This window comes from Trematomus bernacchii, unplaced genomic scaffold (genome assembly GCF_902827165.1).
Source record: "Trematomus bernacchii unplaced genomic scaffold, fTreBer1.1, whole genome shotgun sequence".
NCBI classification, from domain to species: domain Eukaryota; kingdom Metazoa; phylum Chordata; class Actinopteri; order Perciformes; family Nototheniidae; genus Trematomus; species Trematomus bernacchii.
The window spans coordinates 6,579,405-6,605,264 of NW_022987851.1; the positions used below are offsets into that span (position 1 = coordinate 6,579,405).

Here is a 25,860-nt window from a genome sequence, read left to right on the forward strand (position 1 = left end):
TTTTTAACACAGAAGTACATTTATTCAGGTCTTAATACATTAATATTGAACAAGTTACATATTCTTATTGATTGCAAATCACACAGCAAAATTCCAATTTACTCCTGTATATGAGTTCAATGTAACAGAGCTTTATTTTAAAATATGTATTGGGAACTCTTCCTCTTTTTACGAGGATATGTAAGTAAAAGTGTGATATCTCTCTATCATAAAATTACAAAAAGAATTGTCCAGAACTTTCTCTGACAGACTAAATGTTTTGTTTTTCATTTAAAAAATGCAATATCTCTTTCCATTTATTTGAGTGATTTGCTTTTTGATGCTATTTTCTAAAAACGTTATCTAAATACAAGAAATACAACAATGTCAGTTTACAAAAGCTTAGCATATTAATTACTGCATCATCTATTTTCTAAATAAACTTCATTTTTTCCCATATAACTATTTGGAACATAGAGTTTTGACAACAACAACACCATAATATCTCACAGCGCTATGTTACAATAAAATATCTCTGTCATAAGTTCAAAGAAAATGAAAAATATAACAATAGCAACATAAAATTAAGGAATACAATGCATAGATTCAATCATTTAAAAATGTAAAGATATAATTTACTTAGTACAGCTCTTTAACTTTAGAGTGAATCCTGTGACACTGACTACATGGATTCATTACAGTTTATCCTGGCTTGAGTGACCGGCACAAATATATATAAATCTGAACATATCACATGATAAAAATGATCAATATATCACTATGACTTCAAAGGCAAATTTGGCTATAGTACATTATGGCATGTTTGGGTAAGAAAAGGCAACACCTGGCACAAAGCCAAACAGCAGCTTCTTAAACAGCCTTTTGAAATGTTTCAAAGAATATCTATTTTTTCTTCTTAAACCTGCCCCGCTCGCTAGCTTTCTTAGAAATCTAAGTCAGCAGTGTAAGATCAGGTGCCATTACTGCTCTGGAGTACACACATTTTCATTTCAATCAAACACTCAAACTAATTAAAGAGATTTCCCCTGGTCATTACTCCAAGTCATTAGTGCTTGAATGAAAAACCGCATACTCAAGAGCCCTTGGCAAGGTGATCAAACACACGCTGATATATGTGGTTTCTGGATAAATCATGCAATTAGCATTAATGTAGAGTAGGCAGATTCAGTTTGTTATTTTTAAACCAGCAAGACTTCATTAGGAGCGGTCATGTCATCAGACAGCATCTTCACAAAGGTAAGCCACGATCTTGTACACAATTTGTGACTCAGCATAAAAGTTCACTGAAAGGCTGACAAGCTCATTGTTAGTACATCAATAAGTGGGAAAAGCAAGTCAGAAAATGCAAATATACACGCTCAATAAAATACTTAACACTTAGTGGCGCTTTTCAGGGGCAAAAAAGAATCAAAATAGACTTGTTAAGATGATTTGAGCTATGAAGTCACATGTTATATTTATGTAATGAGACTTGTAGATGGGTAGAGGTAGGAGGGGCAGAGTGAAAGTGGAGTCTCATAAAAAGCAGTAAAGCTGATCCAACTTATAGCATCAGACAGCTTTTTGGACACAAAGGAATCACATTCTACTAATTTAAATCAGTCACACTGACCTTATGAGACAGAAAATGTAAAAACAAAATAAGTTCTGAAACTGAACAGGACAGGCTGGATACTCACAGTGTCTTTGAGGACAATCTCTGGCAAGTCTTGGACTCAGCCCCGGTATGAAAGCAACAGCAGCACTGACAAAAACATTTTACCCAGCGACCTGCCTTGACCTTTAAACATTCACAGAGCTGCGAAGCATTCAGGAAACCTTAGCGATAACAATGTACAGTCACTCGTTTCTTCATGACTTTTAAAATCAGAAAAGTGGGAGCTTAAAAAAAAAAGAATGCACCATACTTTTCTTCAAAACTGCTGGATTTTAGTATCTTCTGGACCGTAGACATTTACAATATAAAACCCTTCAAGCTGCAGACGCCATCTCCTTTGTTAGGCACAATAAATAGGCCCCTGTGGTATTAAGGTTCAGAGTGACAGAGACTCAGAACAATTCTAAGTGCAGGTTCTGCACCAGCATCTATCTATAATAGCCACAAATAATTTAGGTCTCAAATATATACTAAATCCAGTAAACATCCACTACATCATTTTAATATACATTCTTAATGTATGTACAAGAAATCAAAAAAGTGTGTTATCATTTTTACAGCCTGATAGAGAAGAATCTTCAAGCACAGATCTGTCCACACAATGTGTTTGAAAGAGTCCAATCCAGTTTTCAACGTGAGCTCATTTCTGCTGCCTTGACTTGTTTCTGCTCTGTAAACAATATTTACAGTCTTAGAAAATAAGAGGCCTGATTTTACAAACTGTATGATGACATTAAGTATATTCAGGCAATAACAAAGTGAGTCATTTTGTAACATCATCCTTGAGAAGTCTCTCTCTCAGTCCACAAACCCATGATCCAGATTACCTTCATAATTCTTCTGTAATGGTTATTAATTATCACTGCACTGTACATAGAAAAGTTTGATTGTGGAAACACAGTAAACATCATGGGTTGAGCTTGTGCACTTCTACAGATTGTGCTGCTGCTGATGAGATGTAGTTGGCAGTGACAGAGACACAACCACAGTATAGCATCTGTGACCTTGAGTAAACTAGAGAGGTGTGTTTCAGTTTGGCTCTTAGTTTAAGGCAAAACATGTTTGGCACTTAGTTTGTACAGGATATTTTATATTTCAAAAAAATAATTCAGATGTTATCTTCACCAGTTCCGGGGCTCTCACGCTGATCACGGCCAGTGTCAGTCTGCAGAATTTATCCCAAAAGTGTTTTTCGTAAAACAGAAATGTTGATGGTAGAGCGGCTGGAGTTAGGCTGAGGATGAAACATCCTGACATACACTTGTTTTGTGTCAAATTAGTTCTGGGTGTGCCTTTTACCAAAAGAGCAACAGCACATTTACCCTGACACCCAGCTGTGTGTGGTGGTCTTCACTCCGTGGGGGAAACCTTGCTGGGTCACCATTGGCTCGAAGTTGAAGTCCAGGGAGTCCCCATCCATCAGAGTGTCATGGAGCACCGTCTCCATGTCAAACTCAAACTTCTCGATGGACATGTCGTCCAGGTCGCTGGGCAGCTTCTCCGGGTGCAGGGGCTGTGGCATTCCCTGTCGGCCGTATCCGTTGGTGTTGAGAGGGCAGAAGCCCCCCGGCATGCCTCCCACACTGAGGTGGCTGGAGAGACCGTAAGGCATCTGCATGGGGCTTTTGACTGTAGGCAAACGTGTGTTGCCCCCACCGTGGCTCAGGGACATGAGCAACCGGCCATTCATAGCTTGTGACGTGACCGGGGCCTGGCTGTGCACATTGTGGGGGTGAGGGTGAGAGTGACCGTGCGGATGTACACTCCCTCCTCCCATGAGTTTGGCTGCATGCTGGCTGCTGCTGTACGGCGGCAGCATGCATCCTCCGCTGGACTGAGACACCACGGTGTCCACTGACGGCATGAGGTCTCCGTGCTGGTCTGTGTCTGACGTCAGCAGCTCCTTCAGGAGCCCTGCGGGGCAGCTGTACTGACCCATACTGGGCCCGAAGCTGGGCTTACTCTCAGGCAGCGTCTGCATAGACATGGACGACATGCTGTTCATTCCTGCTTGGCCGTACACACACTTGCGGTAATCCTGCTGAGGCTGCGCGGCCATGCTGGGGGAGCTGTAGGCGGGGTACCCAGGGCTCGGCTGCATCATCGGAGAGGGGGAGGACTGGGAGGATCCGGGGGTCGTCGCCCCGCCTCCAACCTGAGAGTTGTTGGGCGAAAGCAAGTTAAGGTTGTCCAGAAGGTTGTCCATGACGTTCTTAGAGCTGTGTCCCAGAGAGCCCGTCATCTCTGTGAGGCTGGGCAGCGTGGCGGTCATCTTGGCTCCGGCGGCTCCTGGGTAGCCCATGTGTACGTCTGCATCCCCGAGCTCGTCCTCGGGCATGAAGGGCGACAGGCGGCCGCTCAGAGTGCTGGCGTTGGAGCTGGTCCGAGGCCTGAAGCTGTTCCACGCATCAAAGTCGTCGTTGCTGTGGGAGTTGGGGCTGCCGGGCCACTTGGAGTAGGAGCCGGGGCTGTCTGCGCCTCCGTCAGGTCCTCCCTGAAGGGACAGCTGGGGGGGGACAGGGAGACTGTCAGTGTACCGATAGACATACTGTATTTTATATGCCAGAGAAGTGTCATCAGTGTCACATATGTGTATGTCAGACGTAATTGGAAAAAATACATACTAAAAATAATCTTGAATAGACAGAGAGAGAGTATAGAGACAGAAATAAAACTAAATCCTGGTTAAAAAAGTTAAACATCAGCTATGTAGTTCCACAAAAGCCTGCGCTGGATTCTCTATGTCTTCACCTTTTTCTTAGCTGCTCTTCCTCTGCTCTTGGTGAGCTTGCTGTTGTTGTCCATCGAGGCGGCTCTGCGCCGCGGGGACTTGCCGCTCTTCCCCCCCTCCGGGTTCAGCATCCACCACGAGCTCTTTCCCGTCCCCTCATTCTGGACACGAATAAAGCGGCTGTGCAGTGACAGGTTGTGTCTAATGGAGTTCTGAAGGAAAGGGAGAAAGCGAGAAGCAGGGTGAGTACAAGCAGGGAGATGTGTGTGTGCCCTTTTTCAAAAACACCTCAGATCTGCTTTAGCATACAAGTGCAAATCCATCAGTACAGGTGGCTCTCTTTAAAAAAGAATGTGGCTTTAGGGGGGAATTTAAGGTCACTCAACAATCTAAAGCCAAATAAACTCATGTGCACTCACATACGCAGTACTTTTACTCCATGAGCAATACATCCAGAAAGAACACAGTTTACAGTAAAGTATAATCTTATCTCCAAATATACTCTATATGTGGGCCTTTGTTTCCTTTACAATAACAGAGGGGCCCATTGTAAAACACAATTAAACCAACACTCACATTCCACCTGACTACGTGTCTTGTCTGAACCAAGACTGAATCAAAGGGAGGAAACAGACTAATCTTTCCTCCTTACAGACACATTAATAGTGTGCTCTAACGTTGCTTAGTGACACCCCCAGTGGAAAAACAAATTTTTGTGCAGGAAGCTAGTGAAGCATTATTAAAACACGGCAAACAAGAGCGGGAATATTGGGCAAACGTCTGCTAAGCAAACCACAGAAAGTGAGACACTATTTCTGTCCTACTTTACTGGAACACTTCACACTTCATTTGTTATCATTTTCAAATCAGAACAAACTGTTATTAAACTGAATATTTACCCTCATAAAGTAATTTACATTGTGGCTCTGTATCGAGTCAGGGCCATAACATGAAGTAATAAGCCCTTTGTCAGGACATTACTGTGCATGCGTAAAGCTTGTTGTTTTGGAAGAAAGTCTGGAACTCCTAGTGCACACACATGCAGAGCCTAGCGTGCATAGTGGCCAACGTCATCAGGCCTGTTCCTGCTGTGAGTCACTGCTTCACATCTGGTTCCTAGTCTGCCCTCTGCTCTGCCTTCACCTCTGCTTCTCTTCAACTCTACCACCTCTCATTCTTGAATCTTTTCATTGATAATTATTTCTCGACTTTAATGGTTTGTTTAGTTTATAGCCAAGTAATTTCTTCAAACTTTTTCTTATTTTACGATAATATAACACAAAAGAAGAGCACATTCTTACACATGAAAAGATAGAAACAGTGGTGGCAATGTAGCCTTTTTGCCTAATAAAGAAGGAATTATTGTACTTCCACAACATTGGTAGACTTGCATGAGACAACTATAAAACATTTAAAAAGAGGAAGAGACTGGGATATCCAGCTTTCAAGTCTCTGGTATTCAAACTCTTGAGAAATTACATCCTACATTTTCAATAATAGAACTTAATATTGTAGTTTATCAGATCCCCCTGTTATTGACGACACTTTTAATACCCCACAACCTCTCTGTGTGTGTCAATTGTAAGTGTCATTTAACCCTAGTGACATGACGATGACATCATCAGGGTCATTTTCTCAAACTATGGAAAGCTCCCTCTTGAGTCACAGAGGACATTATACAACTCTTTGAGGAGAGCAGTCACGAGTATCTGGACCATGAGTGGATGCATGTGTCCTACTGTGTGCTGCAACTACTTTCCTCCACCTCTTACTGCTTGTCACTGGAGGACCTCAGGCACTAGGGCACCTGGGGGCTGTCTGAAAACGGGACCTTCACAAATGAATGAAACTCTGACTCAAATGACCTGACTGCCTCAGCCAATCGTCTCTGGGCTGGTTTGCATGATCTGAAGGACGTGACAGCCCTTACCTGATTAGCCTAGCAAATGCTTCCCCCCCCCCACCTCCTCGTGCACATCGGTAGCTATGACAAAATGCGGGGATAAAAGTCTGGTCATGAGCCTCTCTTTCCCATGACTGCTAAGAGTGCTGGCAATTTCAGCTGTGCTGCAAAAAGGAATGACTGCAATGTGAGAGCAGACGCCGGGATGTCCTGTAACGGCCCTATATCTTCCTGATGACAGGAAGGAGAAACTTGCAGCTAAAGTCACTTTAGAGCAGGGGTGGGGAACCTTTTTCCTCTCAAGGGCCATTTCAATTTTTTCAACATCCTCCGAGGGCCGTACAAATGATTGACCTCTGCTTAAAAATACTAAAATCACAGCCCATTCATTTGGCCTTTCTTTCATGCTGTGCAAAGAAAAAGCAACCTCTTAATCCAGATATCTTACCATGACTCGCGGATGCATGCACGTGCACGGTTGTGGTATGACCACCAAAACAGACAGATATGGACACAAGATGTGTGCAAATGTATTTAGTTTCCTATCCATGTGAACATGATTTAAGTGGGGGGGGACCTAACCTCCTCTAGGGGGGTCCCATGCTCCCCCGGGAAGTTTTTTTTTTTAAATGTTGAAGTTAAAACCATCAATCTGGTGCACTTTGAGAGCAAAATGAAGAGATCTATGGATACATCTCTCAACATCCACATGAAACTGAACTGTAAACAGATTTTTTTTTCCTTTATGGATATTTTACAAATCACTCCCCTTTCAAACTGTATTCTTGTTTATTGATAACAACTTTTTTTTACTATCATATAGTATTTTATACCTGTTTACTTTATTCTCTTGTGTTTTTATAACTATAATGATCATATAAAGATGTGCCTTTACCTCACTGGTTTTAGAAAAAGCTTCTTATATTCGTTAGCATAGCTAGCTAACCAGATGCTAATAACAACAAAGTTATTGACTGTATGATCAGTATGACAGATCGCCACTGGGCTTTCAACTAAGACACAGCCACGCAAAAACTGCGGCATGTGTACGGCTCCTTATGGGTACTGACATTTGTGAAGTCCCGGCCCGGAGTGGCGTTCTGTTGCTCTCCGGCAGAACTACACCCCTGTCAGACGAGACATATACCACGTGATGACACGTTAGGCTCGTGTTGTGTTCAAGGACCCTGACCTTGGCCAGGAAAAACAGGCACTCGCTTGTTTAATTATTTTGCGGTCTAGATTTCTTAAATGTTTTTCTTTTTTGCGTGTGTTTATAAATTACCTCGAGGGCCGTACCAAATGGTCTCGCGGGCCGTATACGGCCCGGGGGCCGGAGGTTCCCCACCCCTGCTTTAGAGGTTCTGTTTTCTATGGCTTATGTCACAGGCAATACACTGGTTGTTGTGATGGTGCAGAACATTTAAAAAAACGGTTTAAAGTCTTTATTTAAGTGTAGGAGTACACATGAAGGGTCATCAAAACTGTTCTGATGGGAAATACCAAAAACTGGGCAGAACTCCGTGTGGGGAGTGTGGCTGAGCGTGTCTAGTTGGGCCAATGGAAAAGCCTCGTCTCCCACTGTGTGTGTGTGTGTGTGTGTGTGTGTGTGTGTGTGTGTGTGTGTGTGTGTGTGTGTGTGTGTGTGTGTGTGTGTGTGCACACGTGTGCGTGTGTTTAAGAGCCAGCTCATGTTTTTAGCTCAATGGCAGCAGTGGAGTATGGTTTTGATTTTGTTGCTCTCTCTACTGCAGCCAGTCCTATCGACACGCGATTTGAAATGAACACACGCACATGAACACAGTCATACACTGAGTGACACTAACACACTCATGGACATGTATGAATGAAAAGTTAGGATAATAGGCCTATTGTATTGTGTGCTTCTTTAAATTAATATATTATTTAAAAGTTTCTTCTACAAAATACTTTTTTTCTTTTGGATGCGGCGACCTTATGTGACATTGATATATCTCCGGCCACTGGAATCTTAACATTCCAGCTAATCACTGTGTGCAAAGTTCAATCGTAATCAGAGCCGACTTGTTAGTATCTCTTAGGAAACAGTAAAGGCAGGATTCCCAGCCAGGCAGCCATCACAATCAACATTCCTCAGCAGGTTACAAAATCCCCTTCTACCGTGGCTCGAGGATGGTCCTATCTGGTGTTGTCTAAAGATATGACGACATTGTCCCATCTTAAAAGTAGAGTTATTTTGTTTTTTTAAACAAAAAAAAGACAGTAATACAGTGTTGGAAAGAAAACAGAAGATTGTGGACAGACAGTGATAACTTTTTGTTGCACTGAGGAATGTAATCATAAAAAATGTTGTGAAAACAGGCAGTAACTTGACATTACTCTGTCTCTGAAAGCCAGAGGTCATAAAAAAAATGTTTTCTCTGTTCTGCCTGAACCCACCACCAGGAGCAGCAGCTCCGTATTCTGAGTCAATAGAACAGAGTGGCGCTGGCAAAACATGAGGAAGTGACCACATGAAAGAGGACTGTGACAGGAAACAGAGCTGACTTCCTGCCTCACAGGAAACGCGGCGGTCGTGAGGCAGAGTAAAAAGGCATGGAATGCTAAAGCCGCAGCGCCGTGAGCCAAATGGACACCGCAAACTCAACCCCCCTCCCTCGCCCCCCACTACCAGAGAGTTTATGTTTATCTCTGATGTCATGCATACTATATTTATTAAATGGAAGTAATGTTCGCTTTGCCGGGGGACTGCTGAAACTGAAATACGTGACTGGATACGTCATGACTCAACAAGTGGCTGCAGTATGGACGTCTGGGTGGTGTGTTAGGCAGAAGGAGAATGTGTTTTTTGAGTCTAGGCTATTTAAGAAATAGAGAAAGAGAGGTTGTGTGTGACAGAGTGGGCATGGATCAGTACACACTGTGCTGGTATACACTCCCTTACTGGCAGCACTGCTGAAAGGCCACAGTGTTCAGTGCATCACCCTCTCCTCTCCTTCCTTCTCCACTTCTATTACTCCTGTTTTTTTCCACCTCCTTTCATCTCCTCTCTGCTATTCTCTCCTCTCCTTTCATCATCTTGTTTCCTTGTCTTCTACCAATTTGAACACCTACAGTATATCTCCTCATCTTGTTTCCTTAGCCTCATCCTTCCTTAAAGTATCCTCTCCTGTTCTCTCACACATTTTCCGTAGCAAAGTACCTGCAGAAAACTAGAGAAACAGACCGATGCCGACACACTGACGCAGGTTCTGCAGGGTTGTCTCTTAAATGTCAAATCGGATAAAAAATCCCCCAAAAGAGAGCTACACCTCCTACTTGCAGGGCTGCTTTGAATCGAGTGAAGCCACAAGTGAAACCTCATCTGCACAGCCTGTACAGCTATAGGTATGAAGCATCTGCAACAATGCTCCATCCTCACAGACTGAAAGCATGCAGCAGGTTTAAACTCACACGGCAGCAGTTCTCTACGAGGTTTCACAAACATTTACCAGAGATAGGGAACCGGTGGAAGTGAAAAATGTGGTTTCCCTGCACTATTTCCACTGAACTCATTAGAGAACCGGTGCTGTCCTCAACACACTCCTTCACCTTTCATTAACTATGTTTTGAAAGTAGTTGGGTAGGTGTTCTGTTCTAGCACTGTAACTAGCTATTTTCTGTGTAATGTCTGCGGCTATGAAGAGAACAACCTATAGAGTATAAGGCGCAGCATTTCTAACCACTAAAGTAAGTAGCCCTAAAGCTGTCGCATGGTCATGTCTGGAGCTTTGTGCTGAGTCTGGCTGAGTTATAGCAATGTGGTTCAGACAGAAAACCTGTAAACCTGTTATTAGCCTAACACCAGCTCAGCAGGTCTGCCCACTTAACAACAGCATAAGGCTGAGCACACAGCTCCAGCAGGTGAGGTGGTGGGGCGACAAGTGACAGGGAACTACTCACTGGGATCAGAGAGTATTCAAAACACACACACTAGCAGGGTTTTCCCCTTCATGTCAGATGCACAAAGTATTCTGTGATCCAGAGAGCGATTACAATAGATTCCAATAGATTATGAAAGCAGGTTTACCTAAAGTGGCACATTGAGGTTAACTGGCAGTAGAGGCAGATCAAAGTGAAAACACCTCCAGCTAGTGAAAGCTTACATGAGCAAGAGGGAGGATGTCATATATATGTTATATTGTCAGTTCTGCCTGGTTGTTTAATGGTGGGGATTTCTTATTTATTGGACATAAATGGTCAATGAAGACAAGATCAAAAGGACTTTCTGACCCCAGTTCCCAAAATGTGCCGAATCATAGGATGTTAAGACTTGGGTTATAGTTGAAGCTGATTTAGCATAAATAACAGTATTTATACAGGGGGATTATTTTAGTGTTGTGTTCTATGAAAATGAAGGTTGACTGTTGTATACTAACTAACAAACAAACACACACACAGAAAAAGCATTACACCTTCACATGACCAAATTCCCAGAGCAATCTGAATAGATTGTGATGACTTCATGTGTTTGCTGTTTGATAAGATATCATCAGCTCCAATATAGAACTGGTCGGGGATAATCACTGACCTATTTACTAAAGTCAATACAGCAATGATCATGAAAGGCAGTGGATATAAAAAGCAGAGCACAGGAAATGTGAAGCCTCGGGCATTTTTTTTATTATTTATACCCTTGGGTTCATTAAAAGAGTCCGGAAAAAAGAAAATTATTGTTGTCATTAATGTTGCGTAGCAGCGAGCAACACAGCACAGCGCCGCAGGTTGTACTGGCTGTGAACAGATAAATGTGTCACTGTTAACAGTGGTATACAAATAAGCCTCTTTAGCCACAATTTCTATTTTTTGAAGCAGACCCAGATTAAAATAAAAAAACTGACCCTAGGACATGATTCAACCAGAAATAGACCATCGCTGCCCTTTCCCTCCATCCCGCCCCATTCCTAGTCTTCTATTCCTCCCTTGTCCTTTTCACATGCTCCTCTGGGACATCGTGCACATACACTTCTGGCCACAGCTGATCACACACTCATGTTGCAGCAAAAACTGTCCCTTTCTTACCCGCTGACGTCAACTTTCAATCATTCAAAATGGCATAGAGAGTTGAGAGAGGAGGCCAGGACACATGCAGAGTGGAGTCCTTCAAATTCAATTTAGAGTTCTACTGTATAAGCCCCACTAGGAGTCTTTGACCTATAAGAAAGTACCTTACCAAAATTACCATTGTGACACGCTATATGTTATATGACCATCATAAAGCACAGATGGAAAGGCAGAAAACACCCGTCATGCAGAAGCAAATCTGTCTGCAAATGTATTTACTGACGGCCTCTTGGCAGGACTCCTTTTCACAATCCTTTGCAAGGAATCTGAGTGCAACCAACCGCCCTCCCCCTGAACACACACACACTGCAGAACTTGGAAGCCTGAGCGGATGATGATTGGCTCAGCTTAAGATTGATCGGTCTCACAAACGCTGCAGACAAATGATAAATAATCTTTGAGTGGTTTAGCGCATAAGGCGAGAAGCAGCAAAGCCACTGACACTCCAGGATCATTCATCGCCGTATGATAGTGTGAGACGAGTGGTGGAGTGGAGGGGCTATTAGAGAACTTCCTGCTGCATTGTATCCGCACAGGAAGAGCTGGCCAGTCCTGATACTGATCCCACTGATGCCTTTGGTTTCTCTGGTGCAAAACACAGCAGAATGAGGCCCTGCTTGGTGTAATGCAAGGGACTGGCTGAAGCAAACATTGGGTTAAGAGCCACCACTTCCTAATCAAAACTCTGTAGTCTGACTGGGCAAACAAAAGGAAAAAGGAAAGAGGGGGCCCTTGTCCAGGCTTTTCCAGCAGGATTACAATGGAGGATAAAGTTCTTACTGTACATTTTAGTACAGTTCCCCACTTATGATTTGCCCTCATTATGTATCAAAGCAAACACAACTCGGTAAGAGAATAATGAATCGTCTGCCATTTCCTCTGGTTGGGCCAAGGTTTGACATTTGGAGTAATTGCTCAGAGAAAACATTGCTGAATGAGGAAATGAGAGCCTGCCATACATACATACATACATACTTTACACTATATACTGAAAACAACAAGTCAAACAGTCATAAGGGTTATTGATTGAATAAAGAAGGCAGAGTTGTTTGTGTTTGTTAGCTGCAAACCTTAAAATCCAATATGGCTTTTGATTTTCTACTTTTTTTTGTCACCAGGCCATGTAGAGAAGGCAAATTACCATTTACTAGAGTGTTGCAGGAGAATTGTAGGCATCAGTAGTTATGAAAAAACAAAACAATAAAGAGTTTATCGCTGATTTATCCAAGCTATTGACAGGCTAGGTAAGCTTGACCATAACTAGAAAAAACGATATATGTTTATTTCATAACAACGGCCAAGTTGTATTTTTAAAATGTGACCTTTTTCATGGCACTCTTGTACAAGAAATAAGAAAATGTGGGATGTAATAACTCCTGTCTTCAAAACATATGTTTTTTAAGGTTTTGTTTCATTGCTCACCTGAAACATTAACTTATTTTAATGCTTGAACTTCAAACACCACTTCATCTTCAACTAAAACTCTCAAAACATTTAAAGATATTTGAGGATTCTTAGTAGTTCTCTTTAGGAAAATATTATGAAATGCTAAAGGGAAAAACATGCATGTTGTTATATTGATGGATTTGCACTCTCCTTATGTCACCTACACTGCTCTAAAGGTTGGCTGCATTAGTGGCGAGTGACCTACTGAATGATTCACATTACATTTTTGATTTTCTTCAGACTATGCATATGCTGTTTATGATAACTGCTACACATACCTTCAAATAATGTCCCAGCAGCATGCTAACGGCAATCTGTGTTTACATGCTGAGCTCTCTTGTGCTCGCTAATTTCCTGACTCAGAATTAAGCAGCACACAGCTCATGTGTACAGACAGGGACCGGGTTGTGCTGGCTAAGCTTAACATACTGAAATATGTGCATGTGTTGCTATGTGCAACACAATGTGAGTCTGTAAATGCACAGAGCTGTGTCTGTGGAGCTGGGGTATTTTCTGCCTCTGATCAGCAGAGCGGCTGGGCTGGGCCTGCTCTGCTGGGATAAAGATGCAGTGTGTGGAGCACTGCTGGTGCCTGTGTAACGGCCTGAGCCCACCATGGGAGGAGTGTTAGGGGGGTTATATTTAAACGCCTGTTACCCCAGTTCAACCTGGCAAACATGGTGATATCCCCGGGCTGTTGTTATGGTTGTGTGTTGATTCCATGAATAAATCTCCATACGGCTTCAGAGCTGAGAACATTTCTCATTAGTTCATTTATTTGATGTGTTGTTTTATTACACTGCAAAGCACTGACATAAATAAGTGCAATTATAAACTACTCATGAAAAACGGCCAACACTGTTTGTAATTGGTTAAAATGGTCAAATTGAATAAAAACGACCTCCCACGCTTTGAATACGGACTGTTTTCGTGCAGCTCTTAAGCGCCTTTTTCTGAGATCCTCCCTATATGAATCCACATGATATTATTTATTGTTTTTTTATATCTGTTTTTGTTTTTTCCTGACAAAGCTAATGTTTACAATTCAAATGTACATGTACTAGTTAGGAATAATCATTTTGTTCAAAAAAGAAATAGGAACAACCTTCTTTCCTTTAAACTCTCCCTATAGCCTGGGCGACTGTGGCTGCGAGGGAGTGCGGTCGTCTTTCAACCAGAAGGTTGTGGGTTTGATCCCAGCCCATGCAGTCAACATGTTGATGTATCCTTGGGCAAGATACTTAACCCTGAGTTACACACCGACGGCATGGCCAACGGTGTGTGAATGTGTATGCATGTTAGTTCCTAGAGTAACATACACTGCTCTGTATGAATGGGTGAACGACATGTAGTATGTAAAGCGCTTTGAGGGGTCTTAAAGACTGGATAAAGCGCTATATAAGTACAGTCCATTTATATGCATGATGTCCATGAAGCCATTTGTACATGTGTAAGTTGGGCTGTAATGCACTTACCTGTTTGCCGGCTCTGAGCTAGCATGACTCACGCTCTGCCACGGAGAAAACAACTTAAAAGAGAACCTTATGAGACGTAGTAGAGCCATTACAGTCCTTTTATCACAGTAGTTTTGTTCTCCTTCGATGGGCTCAAAAAAAAGAAAAAGATAATAACATCAATCATCACTACAAAGATATACTGTATATGTGAAGGAGTGCCAGGGGACTTTATTCTAGTAAATAAGTGTTTTAACAGAATCTGTCGACTAGATAGTGGCTTGGCTCCCTTTTTCACATTTATCTCAAAAATATTAGCAAAACACAGTTTGTTGCAAAAGCATATTATTCTGTTTAATAGTTTAACATATCTTTGTTTTTAATATTATCGCCCGTGTCCTTGTTATATAGCATTGTTGCTATCACAAGTCACACAATCAATATATTGTTAGTGTGTTACAATGTTAAATAAAACGTATTTTGTGAGAGTACAGCTGCATTGTGCTACTGTATTATCTATACATCTATCTATCTATTATTTTACGGGCTTAAACAAGTCCAGGGATTACTTAGATAACAAAATGGTTGTTGGTGTTATGATTTTGAACTTGTAGATTGAGCTGTATGAGCTGCACAACATCCATATCTCCTCAAATTAATTCAATGAAAAAAAACGTATCAGTGGTGAAGGACAGTAGATATGAAGTGTGACATTATACAAGGGCACCAAGACCTGCACTTGGCACCCCAGAGGCGCTACTATCAAGCTGGCACCAGTACAGGACAGGAGCCACACATGAGTAAATCAAAGTCTCACTCCAGCATTTACTTTGGCTCTATTCATCTGACATCATGCAGTTTTATTTAGCTGATAACGTCATGTGAAAACCACAATATTTCAATATGACAATTCAGAGAATATATAACAACAATTTAGAGGAACGATAAGCAATCACACTGATTCCTTTTATTTCCCAGCCCTGAGTAATGCAAAGCGGATGAATTTGAAGAAATGAAGGATATACTGAATGAGGAAGAAGCCACAGAATCTGCCGTCATGCTCAGTGTTGCTTCAACCGCTAATGACATCAGTACCCTTCTGCTGCATACCTTGTACTGCTTTCAAAGCACCCACTTCCTGTCAGTCATGGGCATATATTTGCATCTCTTGAAAGTGTGTGTAGCAAGTGGAGGAAGAGAGAAGTAATAGATTCTAGAGAAGAGATAATTAAAGCAATGATGGCAGACAATTATATCATTAGCATAACTAATAAACTAGACAGATTACAGGGAAGGCAAAGGCCCATTTGTTTATAACATTCATAATGTGCAACATTACATTAATACTTTTTCCTGAGATCTCATGATTCAGGTTTTTTCTCTCAAGAAGGATGGATTGTATCAGTAAGGGTATGGCGATGCAAAATTGTCACTAATTGTAATATTTCTGACATTTAGGTAAACCTCTGTGATAATTACAGGTTAAGATTAATCTGAATGAAATCCCAATGCCAGTTTCTTTAAACAATGAGAATATTGATGAATGCATTCTCAACATGACCTCAAAAAACCCAGTGACGCATTTCTTTAGCTCTTTATCTCGCCTGTCTATTACTTCAATCAGGACATGAAAGACTCCTTGAGAGAAAAATGAGACTACATGTAGTTACATGTCCGATCTTCCGGATTGGTACTGCTGCACTTCCAAGAATCTAACACAGCCACCTAGAAACTTAAGATGCCGATCCCTGAGTGTACAGGACAATATAGCAGTACATATCAACATCTCAGGAAAGCTACATTTTGTCTGTCCCAGCTATCAGTCAGGATGATAAAATAAGAACATCCCAGGCTGAAGCAGTTCTCTTACACTGGTACGCACTTTGACCTTAAAACAAACTATTAGTTCCCGTGACAACAGGAGCAGGGGACCTGCTGTTTGACGCACAGTCATAACCGTGCTTCTGATTAAAGTGCGCATTTAAATTTCCACCCATGCCAGCCAGCTACAGGGCTCTCGTGAGCACTCATGGATGTGAACACAATCACACATGCCTGAATGCATGTGCGATTGTGTGATAATGCCCGGCCAGTCTGACAGGCACCGTGCATAATCGTTTTAGGGCGGGAATTGCACAACAATGTGGGTCTGGGTAATGCCTGTGGTCTGGGGCCCTCGGCAGTGAGCAGTCCCGTAAAAGTTTTGCTCTACTCACTCCCTCTGTTTGTCTGCTTCTGGTTCACACACAAAAGCCATGAGAAATCAATATGACACCAGATTTTTTAAGAAAAATCTTTCTTTCACTTCTCATTTGAATGGCGAAATGATTCAAAATCAACACAGTTAGTCTTCTCACACTGTAAAACAAAGCTGTGTTCTTCCTGTTAATCCCAAAGGGACAATTTTCAAAAAGTTCTGACTGACAGGAAGTTGTGTTGGCAGAGAGAGCAACAGCGTATTCTGTGAAACAAACTTCAGCGCCTGGGCAAACCCTCTGCCAAAACAGACCATCACGTGCTCTCGGCTCGCTACTACCAAATCCACACTGAGGAAAACAAAACAATCTGACTCATCCCCAATGACTGTTTACCTGACCGTGCCGCTGGATGTCAACTAAATTTAGTTTTCTACTCCAGAGCCTGCGTGGGCACCTCTCATCTGCCCTATTAAATGAGGCTTTACTCTCTGCTGGTAGCTTTTCTGTATATCACTTCCACCGTCTGTGCAGTCACTGGACTCTAAACTCACTGAATGATCTGTCCTCTGGTGCACAGCCTGAAAAAGAACCGACAAAACACTGGCAGGAGTGCTGCACGGTTGTGTGATGCCAGTATTTGAGGTGGGTGGAAAACACCCGTGTACACTCTTGACATGATTTGTTTGAATTCACTAAATGAAAGAGGCACTTTATTGTGGTTTATCCTGGGTTCTTTCCCGACAGTTAAAGGCTCTTTAATGGTGAAGTAACCAGCTGTTGAACCAGCTGTGGCACTAAGTTAAAAAAAACTAAGTATGTTCAACTTCATTTTCATCTGTTTTAGAGAAATAGTGTAGAGATCTGATAGTGTGTTGCATTTGGGATTTGTTTCCAAGCCCAAGCTCTGATCCAAGCAATTTAAAATTAAACTGATAATGTAGAATAGTGTGGATAACAATGATCAATATCAACTCTGAAAAGATTAACATTCAACAGCTGTATGATGGAACTAAATGTTATTTTTCTGCAATAACAAGTGCTGAAAGTCATTACAAGGCATTTCTAACAATCATTAAACGTATTAATGAAAGGTGTTCTTGTTTCAGCTGTCTAAAATGATCATTGGTGGCTCAGATTGGTGGAGGCAGAATGTTATTTGATGCACGAGAAAACTTGACTGAGTTCTATTTGGCAGACCACCTAGAAAATCAACAGGCATATTGACCCCCTGCTAAACAATGTGGTAGTTTAGTTCTGTGGAGCAACAAAAGCCTCAGTTTTAGCCACTTTAATGTTTAACTTATTGGTATGTTAGATGCATTCTACAGGTTCTGGGGACATTTGAGTGAAAAAAAGAATAGTGTTTTGAAATACAGCAGAGCAATGACCAAAAATCAACAGACAGACAGACAGACAGACAGACAGACAGACAGACAGACAGACAGACAGACGGACAGACATACATGATCCCCTGTGTGTGGTATGTGTTCCACAGCTTCTGTTGTTGCCCAATGGCTTCGTCCCATGGCATTCTGGACCATACTGTTAAAGGTTTACTGTGAAACAATGAACCAGAGAGCCCAGGCACATGGAATCAATTGTCAATACTTGTTTGAAGTTGGATTAGTGTGGCTTTATAGCTACGACGTGGCTAGATCCGTAAATAAACGTGTGCCACACACAAGCAGACGTCAACATAATTTGATATCTCAGCTGAGCCACGCTGACCTGCTTCTTGCCTCTTTTTTATTTCAGTCTGTTGAGGTTTGAGTCGTTAATATTCTAACGTTTTCTTGGCAGTGGGAATGAGAGACAGACAAAGACGAGACGTAAACAAATGTGGAGCGGGTCAGAAGGACAACATGACGTTGTGAAATCATGTGTGGGGCTATTAGTTTCACACGATTGCCAAATCAAAGTTTGGAGGGGCACAGTAACATCACTTCAAACATGACAACAATTGTAGGCAGTGTAACAGCTTATGGATCAGCATAACATGATGATTATTTGAGTAATTAATCAAAATGACAAACATTTACTTCTCAAATTCCAGAAATGTATTTATTTTATATAAATGAAAATGTAATAGTCTATGTGTTTTAACATTTGAAGATGTCACTTTCGGTTTTGGAATTTCAACTCAAAATGTGTCCATTTAAGGAAATAAATAATCAATATGTTTACTAATAATAAGAAAATAATCATTGTTGCTGTCCAAGTGTCTATCAAGAAGTCTTACACAGAGAGTTTACCAATACTCACAGCTGCTGTACGACACTGTAGGAGGCAGGGCTCTAGTTCATCCCTATGGCAGTGGCTCATTGGCACATGAAGCCAAACATTTTTGACTTCTGAGTACAAAATGACCAGAGTGTTTCGCATTCAAGAACCCATAGAGCACACACACTGGCGTTTACTTCAACCCCGCCTCCCAACAGTTCTGCCTCAGGCTCCATCACATGTGAACGACAGCACTAACACTTGTAAGGAGATACTGGATTAAAATCAGATGGGGAGAGAAGGAAAGTCATGATATCACACCGCATAAAATGTTTTAAATAAAGTATAAAAGCCTGTGCAGGAATGTTCCTTGTGTTGGCCTGTCTGTCTGTCTGCCATCGTGTCTATGCATCTGCCAGCAGCAGGGCTTTAATTATGAGGCCCAGGTTACACACAAACACACACACAGGAGACTAGCGTCCCACATATCTCTCACACAGTGCCTCACAGTTCCGCTGACTAACCAGTGGCACCAGACTTTGGCCTGCGGCTCCCTGATTCCAGTAAATGTCGTGTTATGCAACTCCTAACAAGTGTCACCCAGTCTGAACTTAGAGCATTCTGGGTCTCGGCAGCTCTCTCTCTTTTTCTTTCTTTATCTCTTAATTTTTCTCGGAAGACAGTAAGTGGTTAGCTCCTTGGAGTTTGACTGAGGGGGGGGGGGGGGGGGGGGAGGCAGTGACTCTACACAACACTAAGTGTGCCCTGCTTTGTGCACAGGCAGAAAACCAGGAATGGAGAGACAGGCGGCGCAGGCAGGAAATGGGGAGGAGGGTGAGGAGAGCTCCTCCAGCTCTTTGCCTGAGAAACACAGCTGCCCCTCATGTCTTGGGGCAATGCCAAGGTTAGAGTCCTCGAGGGGGGTGAGAGGTGTGTGTGTGTTGGACCAGTAGGAACAGGAGGACTGCTGTTCTTTCCAGTTCCCTGTCCTTATACACACTCAGACACAGAGAAACACACAGTTTCTGATCGGTAATTAAGTGCAACCAGCTTTGTGATAAGTAAGGAATTAAAAGTCTCAGCTTCTGTATTTCTTTAAGCTTTATTCCTAGGGTTTACAGGGGAAAAGACATTTAAGATAACACACAGCAATTACACCTCCACATGTATAAAGAACAACAACAATGTGTCAAAAAGGTACACCATCTCAAAATAAGCTAATAAAACAAAAACAGTAGTCTTATGTGACTCAAAGACTTAATTACCGATCAATTAAGCTTAAAGCAGTTAGAAATACCTTCAATGGAATGATCAGGTACAGTAGAGCTGGGCAATATTTACCAAGAGGTAACAGAAATAAAATAATTAAGCTACGCTATTGACAGCGATGTGGCGCTACCTTTGATGCCATAGCACAAGAAAGATTTCTCACAAATATTAATACAACACGATTTTCATTCTGAATATAAATCACCAGAGAGCATCATAAGAGCCATTTCCTGTCCAGTATCCCACACCCATCTCGTATCCGGACCCTTTCGGTGATACCTGCAGTGTTTACTGTAAGACTGAAAGGGATTGGAGTCATCGGGTGCATTTACATGGTAACGACCCCGGTGTCACTCGCTCTACAATCAGCTCGGACCTGCGTGTTTGTCTGCACCGGCACAGTTTGTTTTGAGACCCGTGGGAGTGTTTACCAGCGTAGGTTGAGGAATTTCGGGTCAAGAGAGCGTCATGTACAGAGAAAAACCTCCGACCAAAATTGATCCCGACACTGACATCAAAGAGCACCTGAGCCTTCCAGCTCCACTGGCTGAAACCAAATATTTATCCTGTGGTGACGTATGTATACTACAGAAATACAAGGAAGAACTGATTTTTGGAAGCTATAGCAAGGAAGTGTGCGTAGTATATTATAATGCAAGGGTGATATTTGAACCACATACAGTAATGCCATCTTATGGAGTGAAATAAGGAGGAAACCGGAATGGGACAAATATAAATAACAGCTCCGCAGAGAGGTTTGATGATACAGAATTTAGGCCATCTGTTCTTCTTCCAGTTGGACGGGCGTTCTGTCCAGTCCACTTTGAGAGATTCTCCAAGCTGGTCCCACCTGGCACAACTGTCCTCAAAATTCACACTGTCGCAGACGGCCTGAGAAGTGTGGAGGCTGTCATGACTCAGTTCAGACACGACCGACTGCGGAGGACTGCCTCAAACAATTACAGAGCAGACAGCCTTAATCATAGATTAATGAAAACGACATGTGCTTTAGCCCGTTCCCTTCAGGAGAAGGAGACCCATCTGTTCAGAGAGATCAGTCACATGGACAAATGATCCCTGGTTAACTTCAAAAAGACTGAACTTACTGTTGAACAGTCAGAGGTGCCTGGAAACCTAGAAAGCATTGATGTTAAGACTTTTGTCATCCTGATTACCGTGTAACAGCACAGAAGAAGCCACCACATAACAATTACAGAACATGTATGGTTCTCTTTCTGTTTGTTTTTGTCGTCTTGAAGGTTGATGGAGTTAAAACCAAAGGTGGATTGGTTTTTTGGTTTGAATATTTTTGTCATTTTTGCAAAGTTGTCTTTGGAATGAGGTCACATTTTGTGTTTCCAATAAGTCATGTTGTCTTAGTCGAGTCAGAATGTAACAATGCAGTCAGAGATATAAACAATCTATCCTTGTGAATTTCAAAGAATATAGATGTCTCGTCAAATTTGAAATGGAGAGATTTAAGCATATTACTACTGATTGATTAACTGTCTGGAGGTCATTCAAGAAGAAACAACTCAACCAAAAACACATGTCTGGCCACTAAATTACCATTTCACATTGTTATCTTTCCTCAGCTTCTCTCTTGCCCGGCTCATAAGTAAAACGCTCCGAAGAGACAATGTGTGATAGCCCCCCTGTGTGGAACCGAAGGGAGCTCTATGAATAACTCCCCTCGCAGCAATGAATGACACTTTGCTTTCCCACAGTATTACTCAGTCTACACCCCCAACATGGCAGGATAAGCAGTGAGCCCAGGCGGTGGCTGAGCGCCTCTCTCCAAGCCGCCAATCACACAATAACTGTCAAGGGATTGAACAATACTGAGAGACTTCACTGTTTATTAAGGAAGCCATTAATTAGGCCTTCATGAAGACTAACCAACATGTTCACAGTGTTTGAATCTATTGCATACTTGGCAAAATATAAATATTTACTAGTGTACATAATAATGCAGCTTGACTCACAGTTAATGGTCTACATAATATATAATAATAATGACATGAGTACAGGATAATCATCCTATTTTTAAAGTCAACATCAGTTAACATTTTATTTATGCTGCAACCTCAGACGCTACTAACCCTCTGTAGGTGTTTTTTGCCTGTGATAAAATGTACATTTATATTTGTATGAGTTGATATGGGTATATGTTATGTAAGAAATTAAAATCAATGTTGATATGGCGTAATTTAAATTAAATACACTGTATTTAATTTAAATCTGTTTTATTCTAAAAACCGAATGTTCACACATGACTTCCGGTTTTCCGCTGAGTAAACTCGTCATTTCCGGTTAGCATTAGCATGTAGCGAATGCTACGTTTTGAAACCGTGAATTGAAGATGAAATTACATGTGGTGTTGTACACTAAACACACTGTCTTTAACTCTCACTTATTGACGCTGAAAAAACGTTTATTAGGGAATGTTTAAATAACCACAGACATTAGAATGATGTAATTTAGCAGCAGAAAACGGCAGGATTTGCATTGGACACGCCCCCGTCGACGCCGGCCAATAGAAGAAGACTACAGTTGGACAGGAGTTGCCCGTGATGGACAGGAAGAATTGACCTCTTTCTTCACCTCGGCTGACCCAACGCACACGCGACAGGCAACAGCTGAATGGGCCAGGGAGAGCACCTCCACTTGCACATTTCATTTTGTATCATTGTATCATTTGTTTAATTAAATGCTGTTAACTTTTATCAGCTTCCCGTGACTCTTTTCAGTTTATCCGGCTCTCAGGGCTAAAGAAATCCTAATAGTTAGCATCTCATGTTGACTTTAAGAACTCGGCAAATATATTGTTGTCCAAATAATCAATTTAATATGGTATCATGATGAAAATTGTGAAACTGTGCACCACAAGCTACATCTTGGGATAAAGGTCGCTTCCCTTTTAAACATACCCTAACCCTTATCACTGACCCACAATTGGCTTTTATCCTCAATTGGACAAGCCGTCCACCATGATTAACTGGTGTTTAGTCAAAAATGTAGTCAGGAACAAACACAAACACACACCCCCATTAACATTAGATGTAATGTCGTGATCAGAAAGGACAATTCAAGTTAAAAGCACCATACACCTGAACCTTTTAAAGTATCAATGTAAATCATGATATATTAACTATATATACCCACTATATGATTTATCCTAGAGGACCAGACCTACTTGAATAACATCACTGCCCTAGCAACACATTTATCCAGTACCTGCTTTGTTTATTGTGGGTATTTCACCACACTGAAGGGTTTTGCACTCTCATTTTTCTGAAAGGGCTAGTTTTGACAGCTCAACATGATTCTTGGGCTTGTTGCAAACACTGTAGTCAAATTGATGATGTCAGAGTGGGCATTGCTGTTGTGCTCTGTCAACTTTAAACCAGTGTAAAAAAAAAGCTTCTTATTTTTATAGTTTTTTTAATCTGTCTATGTTATTCAATGTAAAAAAAAGTCTCACTTGAAATTCTGTCTGACATGAATGTGTCACCTCTCAGCACATGACTCAACCATGGGAGCCTGCTCTGACAGGGGAAGACATAACCCCCCCACAACTGCTTTACATTTCATCGGCAACCCAGACAGACTATAACAGAGGGAAGCCGTAATAAATCTCTCAATGTGTGACTACAGGCTCAATATAATTTCCCGCTGAGAGAATAGACTGTCATCAATTTATTGTCAGACACCACTGAAACTATTTGTCTCCAAAGGGAGGTGTACGCCCTTCAATAGTGTTCAGTGGGAGGGCCTGCCACACCACATCAGACATTTTAAGTCCCTTCTTGTGTAACACTTTGGACTGTTTCCAGGGCACATGAATGCTTCTGGTATCTCCTTACGACATAGACGTCCAAACACAACTTCATTCAAGAGTCTAATGTGGAAAACTGTGATTTAGCCTTAAAATATATCATACATTTTCTAGTGACAGCTGACAGAGGGGAACTTTCTTGAACACAAAACTCACAGCAGTTTTGAAAAGCACACGAGGGAATAGAGGCAAAGAAGGTAGAAAAAAACCCTGTTGAGTCAGCAGACTCATATAAATCACATACTGCAGGGAGAAGTCAGATGACTGTCTCAGGTCATGGTAGCAACTGGCCAGTTTAGTCTAAATTTCTATTAACTGGATGGATGACAATGCAAGGAGGGAGGGGGGGGGGGCATGGTTTCATAAGACCATGACTTGGAGCAAATGATTAACAACTTTACAGATACTTAACTCCATGAATGCTTTTTTCTAAAAACACTTGTGGGGAAGACCCTGTGTAATAACAGTGACAACCATAGATGATGGTGATAAACAATAAAGCTCAGATAAAAAAAGCTATATATTCACAGTAGACTATTCAACGCCACAGAAAAGCCAGCAATCCCTAGGGGAATATTACAGTGATACCACAGTAGATACAAAAAAAATGGCATAAAGAGCAATCAAGACCCTGTGAGAACTGCAGACATACAAACTGGGAAACTTTGTACGAGAACTGGCACAGGCTGCTGTTTTATCAGGCACAAGCAGCAGTCATTCGCCATTCATGCTATAGATGACAAAGATTTACGCACACTATCTCCTGGATAAAAGTGCCAAAAAAGAGAAACGTACCTTCCAGCCTGCAGAGCTGTTGCTGTCTCCTTTGTCCTTGAAGTAAGGCACACTCTTCACCATCCAGTCGTAAATCTGAGACAAAGTTAGTCGGTTCTCAGGGGAACTTTCGATAGCTTTGGTTATAAGGTCTGCATATGACATATTCCCCCATGCGTTTCGCCGGGAGGAGCTGCTCTTTCTCTGGGCAGCGGCGGCAGCGGCGGCCGAGGACGAGGAGCCTACCGGGGAGGAGAGCAGAGGCACCTGCTGCTGCTGCTGCTGATGCGGGAGTTGCGGGTTCTGGTGCTGCTGATGCTGCTGCTGCTGCTGCTGATGATGGAGCTGCTGTGGAGGTTGTTGGTGGACACAGTTCTCCTGACATTGAAAATCGCTGCACAGGATGACAGGCTTCTGCTCCGTGAAGTCCTCGGTCTCCTCGAGCAGGCTGAGGTTGTTGATGAAGTCGTTGCCGGTGGGCTCCTGCTTCACAGACGGCACCGGGGAGGACGTGTTGGAGTCGCCCGGGTTGATGAACTCCGGCCGGGGCAAAGGCCAAGTGCATGAACGGGGCCGCGACAGGGGCTCAAAATCCGGGTCGATTTCCACCAGGTGTGGCTGCTGGGCCGCTTCCGCCATGGTCGAGAGGTGACGGAGCCAAGTGTTACAATGTCATGTAAATGTGACGAACCTGTCGCCTGTAAAAAGTTGCAACTTTGCCAATGAAATTCGATCGAATACAGATCAATCTGTCCGGGAAAATAGTCCTCCGCCTTGGCGCAAAGTCTGCATGAAAGTCACATCCCAGCCGGTTAAATTTGTGTTAAAATAATAAAAAGTTATGTTTTCTAAAAATGATTTTCCTGTGAGCAAAAGTTGTGTGAGTGTCCTCGGTGTGTTAACCCACTGCTTTGTTTTTGTTATCCAGTCGTAGTGATGTTACGTCTGCGCCCCGTACAGCCTGTTGACTCTCTGCGTTGTACAGCATGTGAGGACTTACTGGAAGTATCAGCTGACGCCGCCCATATTGGATTGACACCAGGAGAGCGCCAATGAATGGCATCGAAAGAGTTGGAATAAAAAAAGACCTTGTTTTCATTCTTTCTGCTGCTGTTAACAGCCCATAATCACAATGTGTAGTAATCTAAAGTATAGTTTATAAGCCTATAAAGTAAAAACAAATACCAAATTAAAATGTTCTCAAACATAAGGATAATACGTAGATGAATAGGGCAACATTTGAAAAAATACGGTTATCAACTTTGTATAATATCAAAGGGAAATATAT

The 25,860-nt window shown here is 42.1% G+C and overlaps 1 protein-coding gene across 1 annotated transcript; it reads right to left on the reverse strand.

Moving 5' to 3' along the window:
* On the reverse strand, positions 1 to 25,543 carry foxo1a (forkhead box O1 a). Its single transcript, XM_034113086.1, has 3 exons — positions 24,594 to 25,543; positions 4,409 to 4,600; positions 1 to 4,163 (listed from the first exon to the last, which is right to left on the reverse strand). Exons 1-3 carry the CDS (start codon positions 25,209 to 25,211, stop codon positions 2,976 to 2,978), a joined length of 1,998 nt encoding a protein of 665 aa, XP_033968977.1. The 5' UTR covers positions 25,212 to 25,543; the 3' UTR covers positions 1 to 2,975.
* Positions 25,544 to 25,860: the final 317 nt, after the last annotated feature.

Excerpts from the sequence above, each read along its gene's own strand:
- foxo1a (XM_034113086.1), bottom strand. The coding sequence starts at position 25,211 with ATGGCGGAAGCGGCCCAGCAGCCACACCTGGTGGAAATCGACCCGGAT. Across the intron at positions 4,601-24,593 it reads ACAGCTCTGCAGGCTGGAAG|AACTCCATTAGACACAACCT; the intron begins GTACGTTTCTCT and ends CCTTTCCTTCAG. Across the intron at positions 4,164-4,408 it reads GAAGAGCAGCTAAGAAAAAG|CTGTCCCTTCAGGGAGGACC; the intron begins GTGAAGACATAG and ends GTCCCCCCCCAG.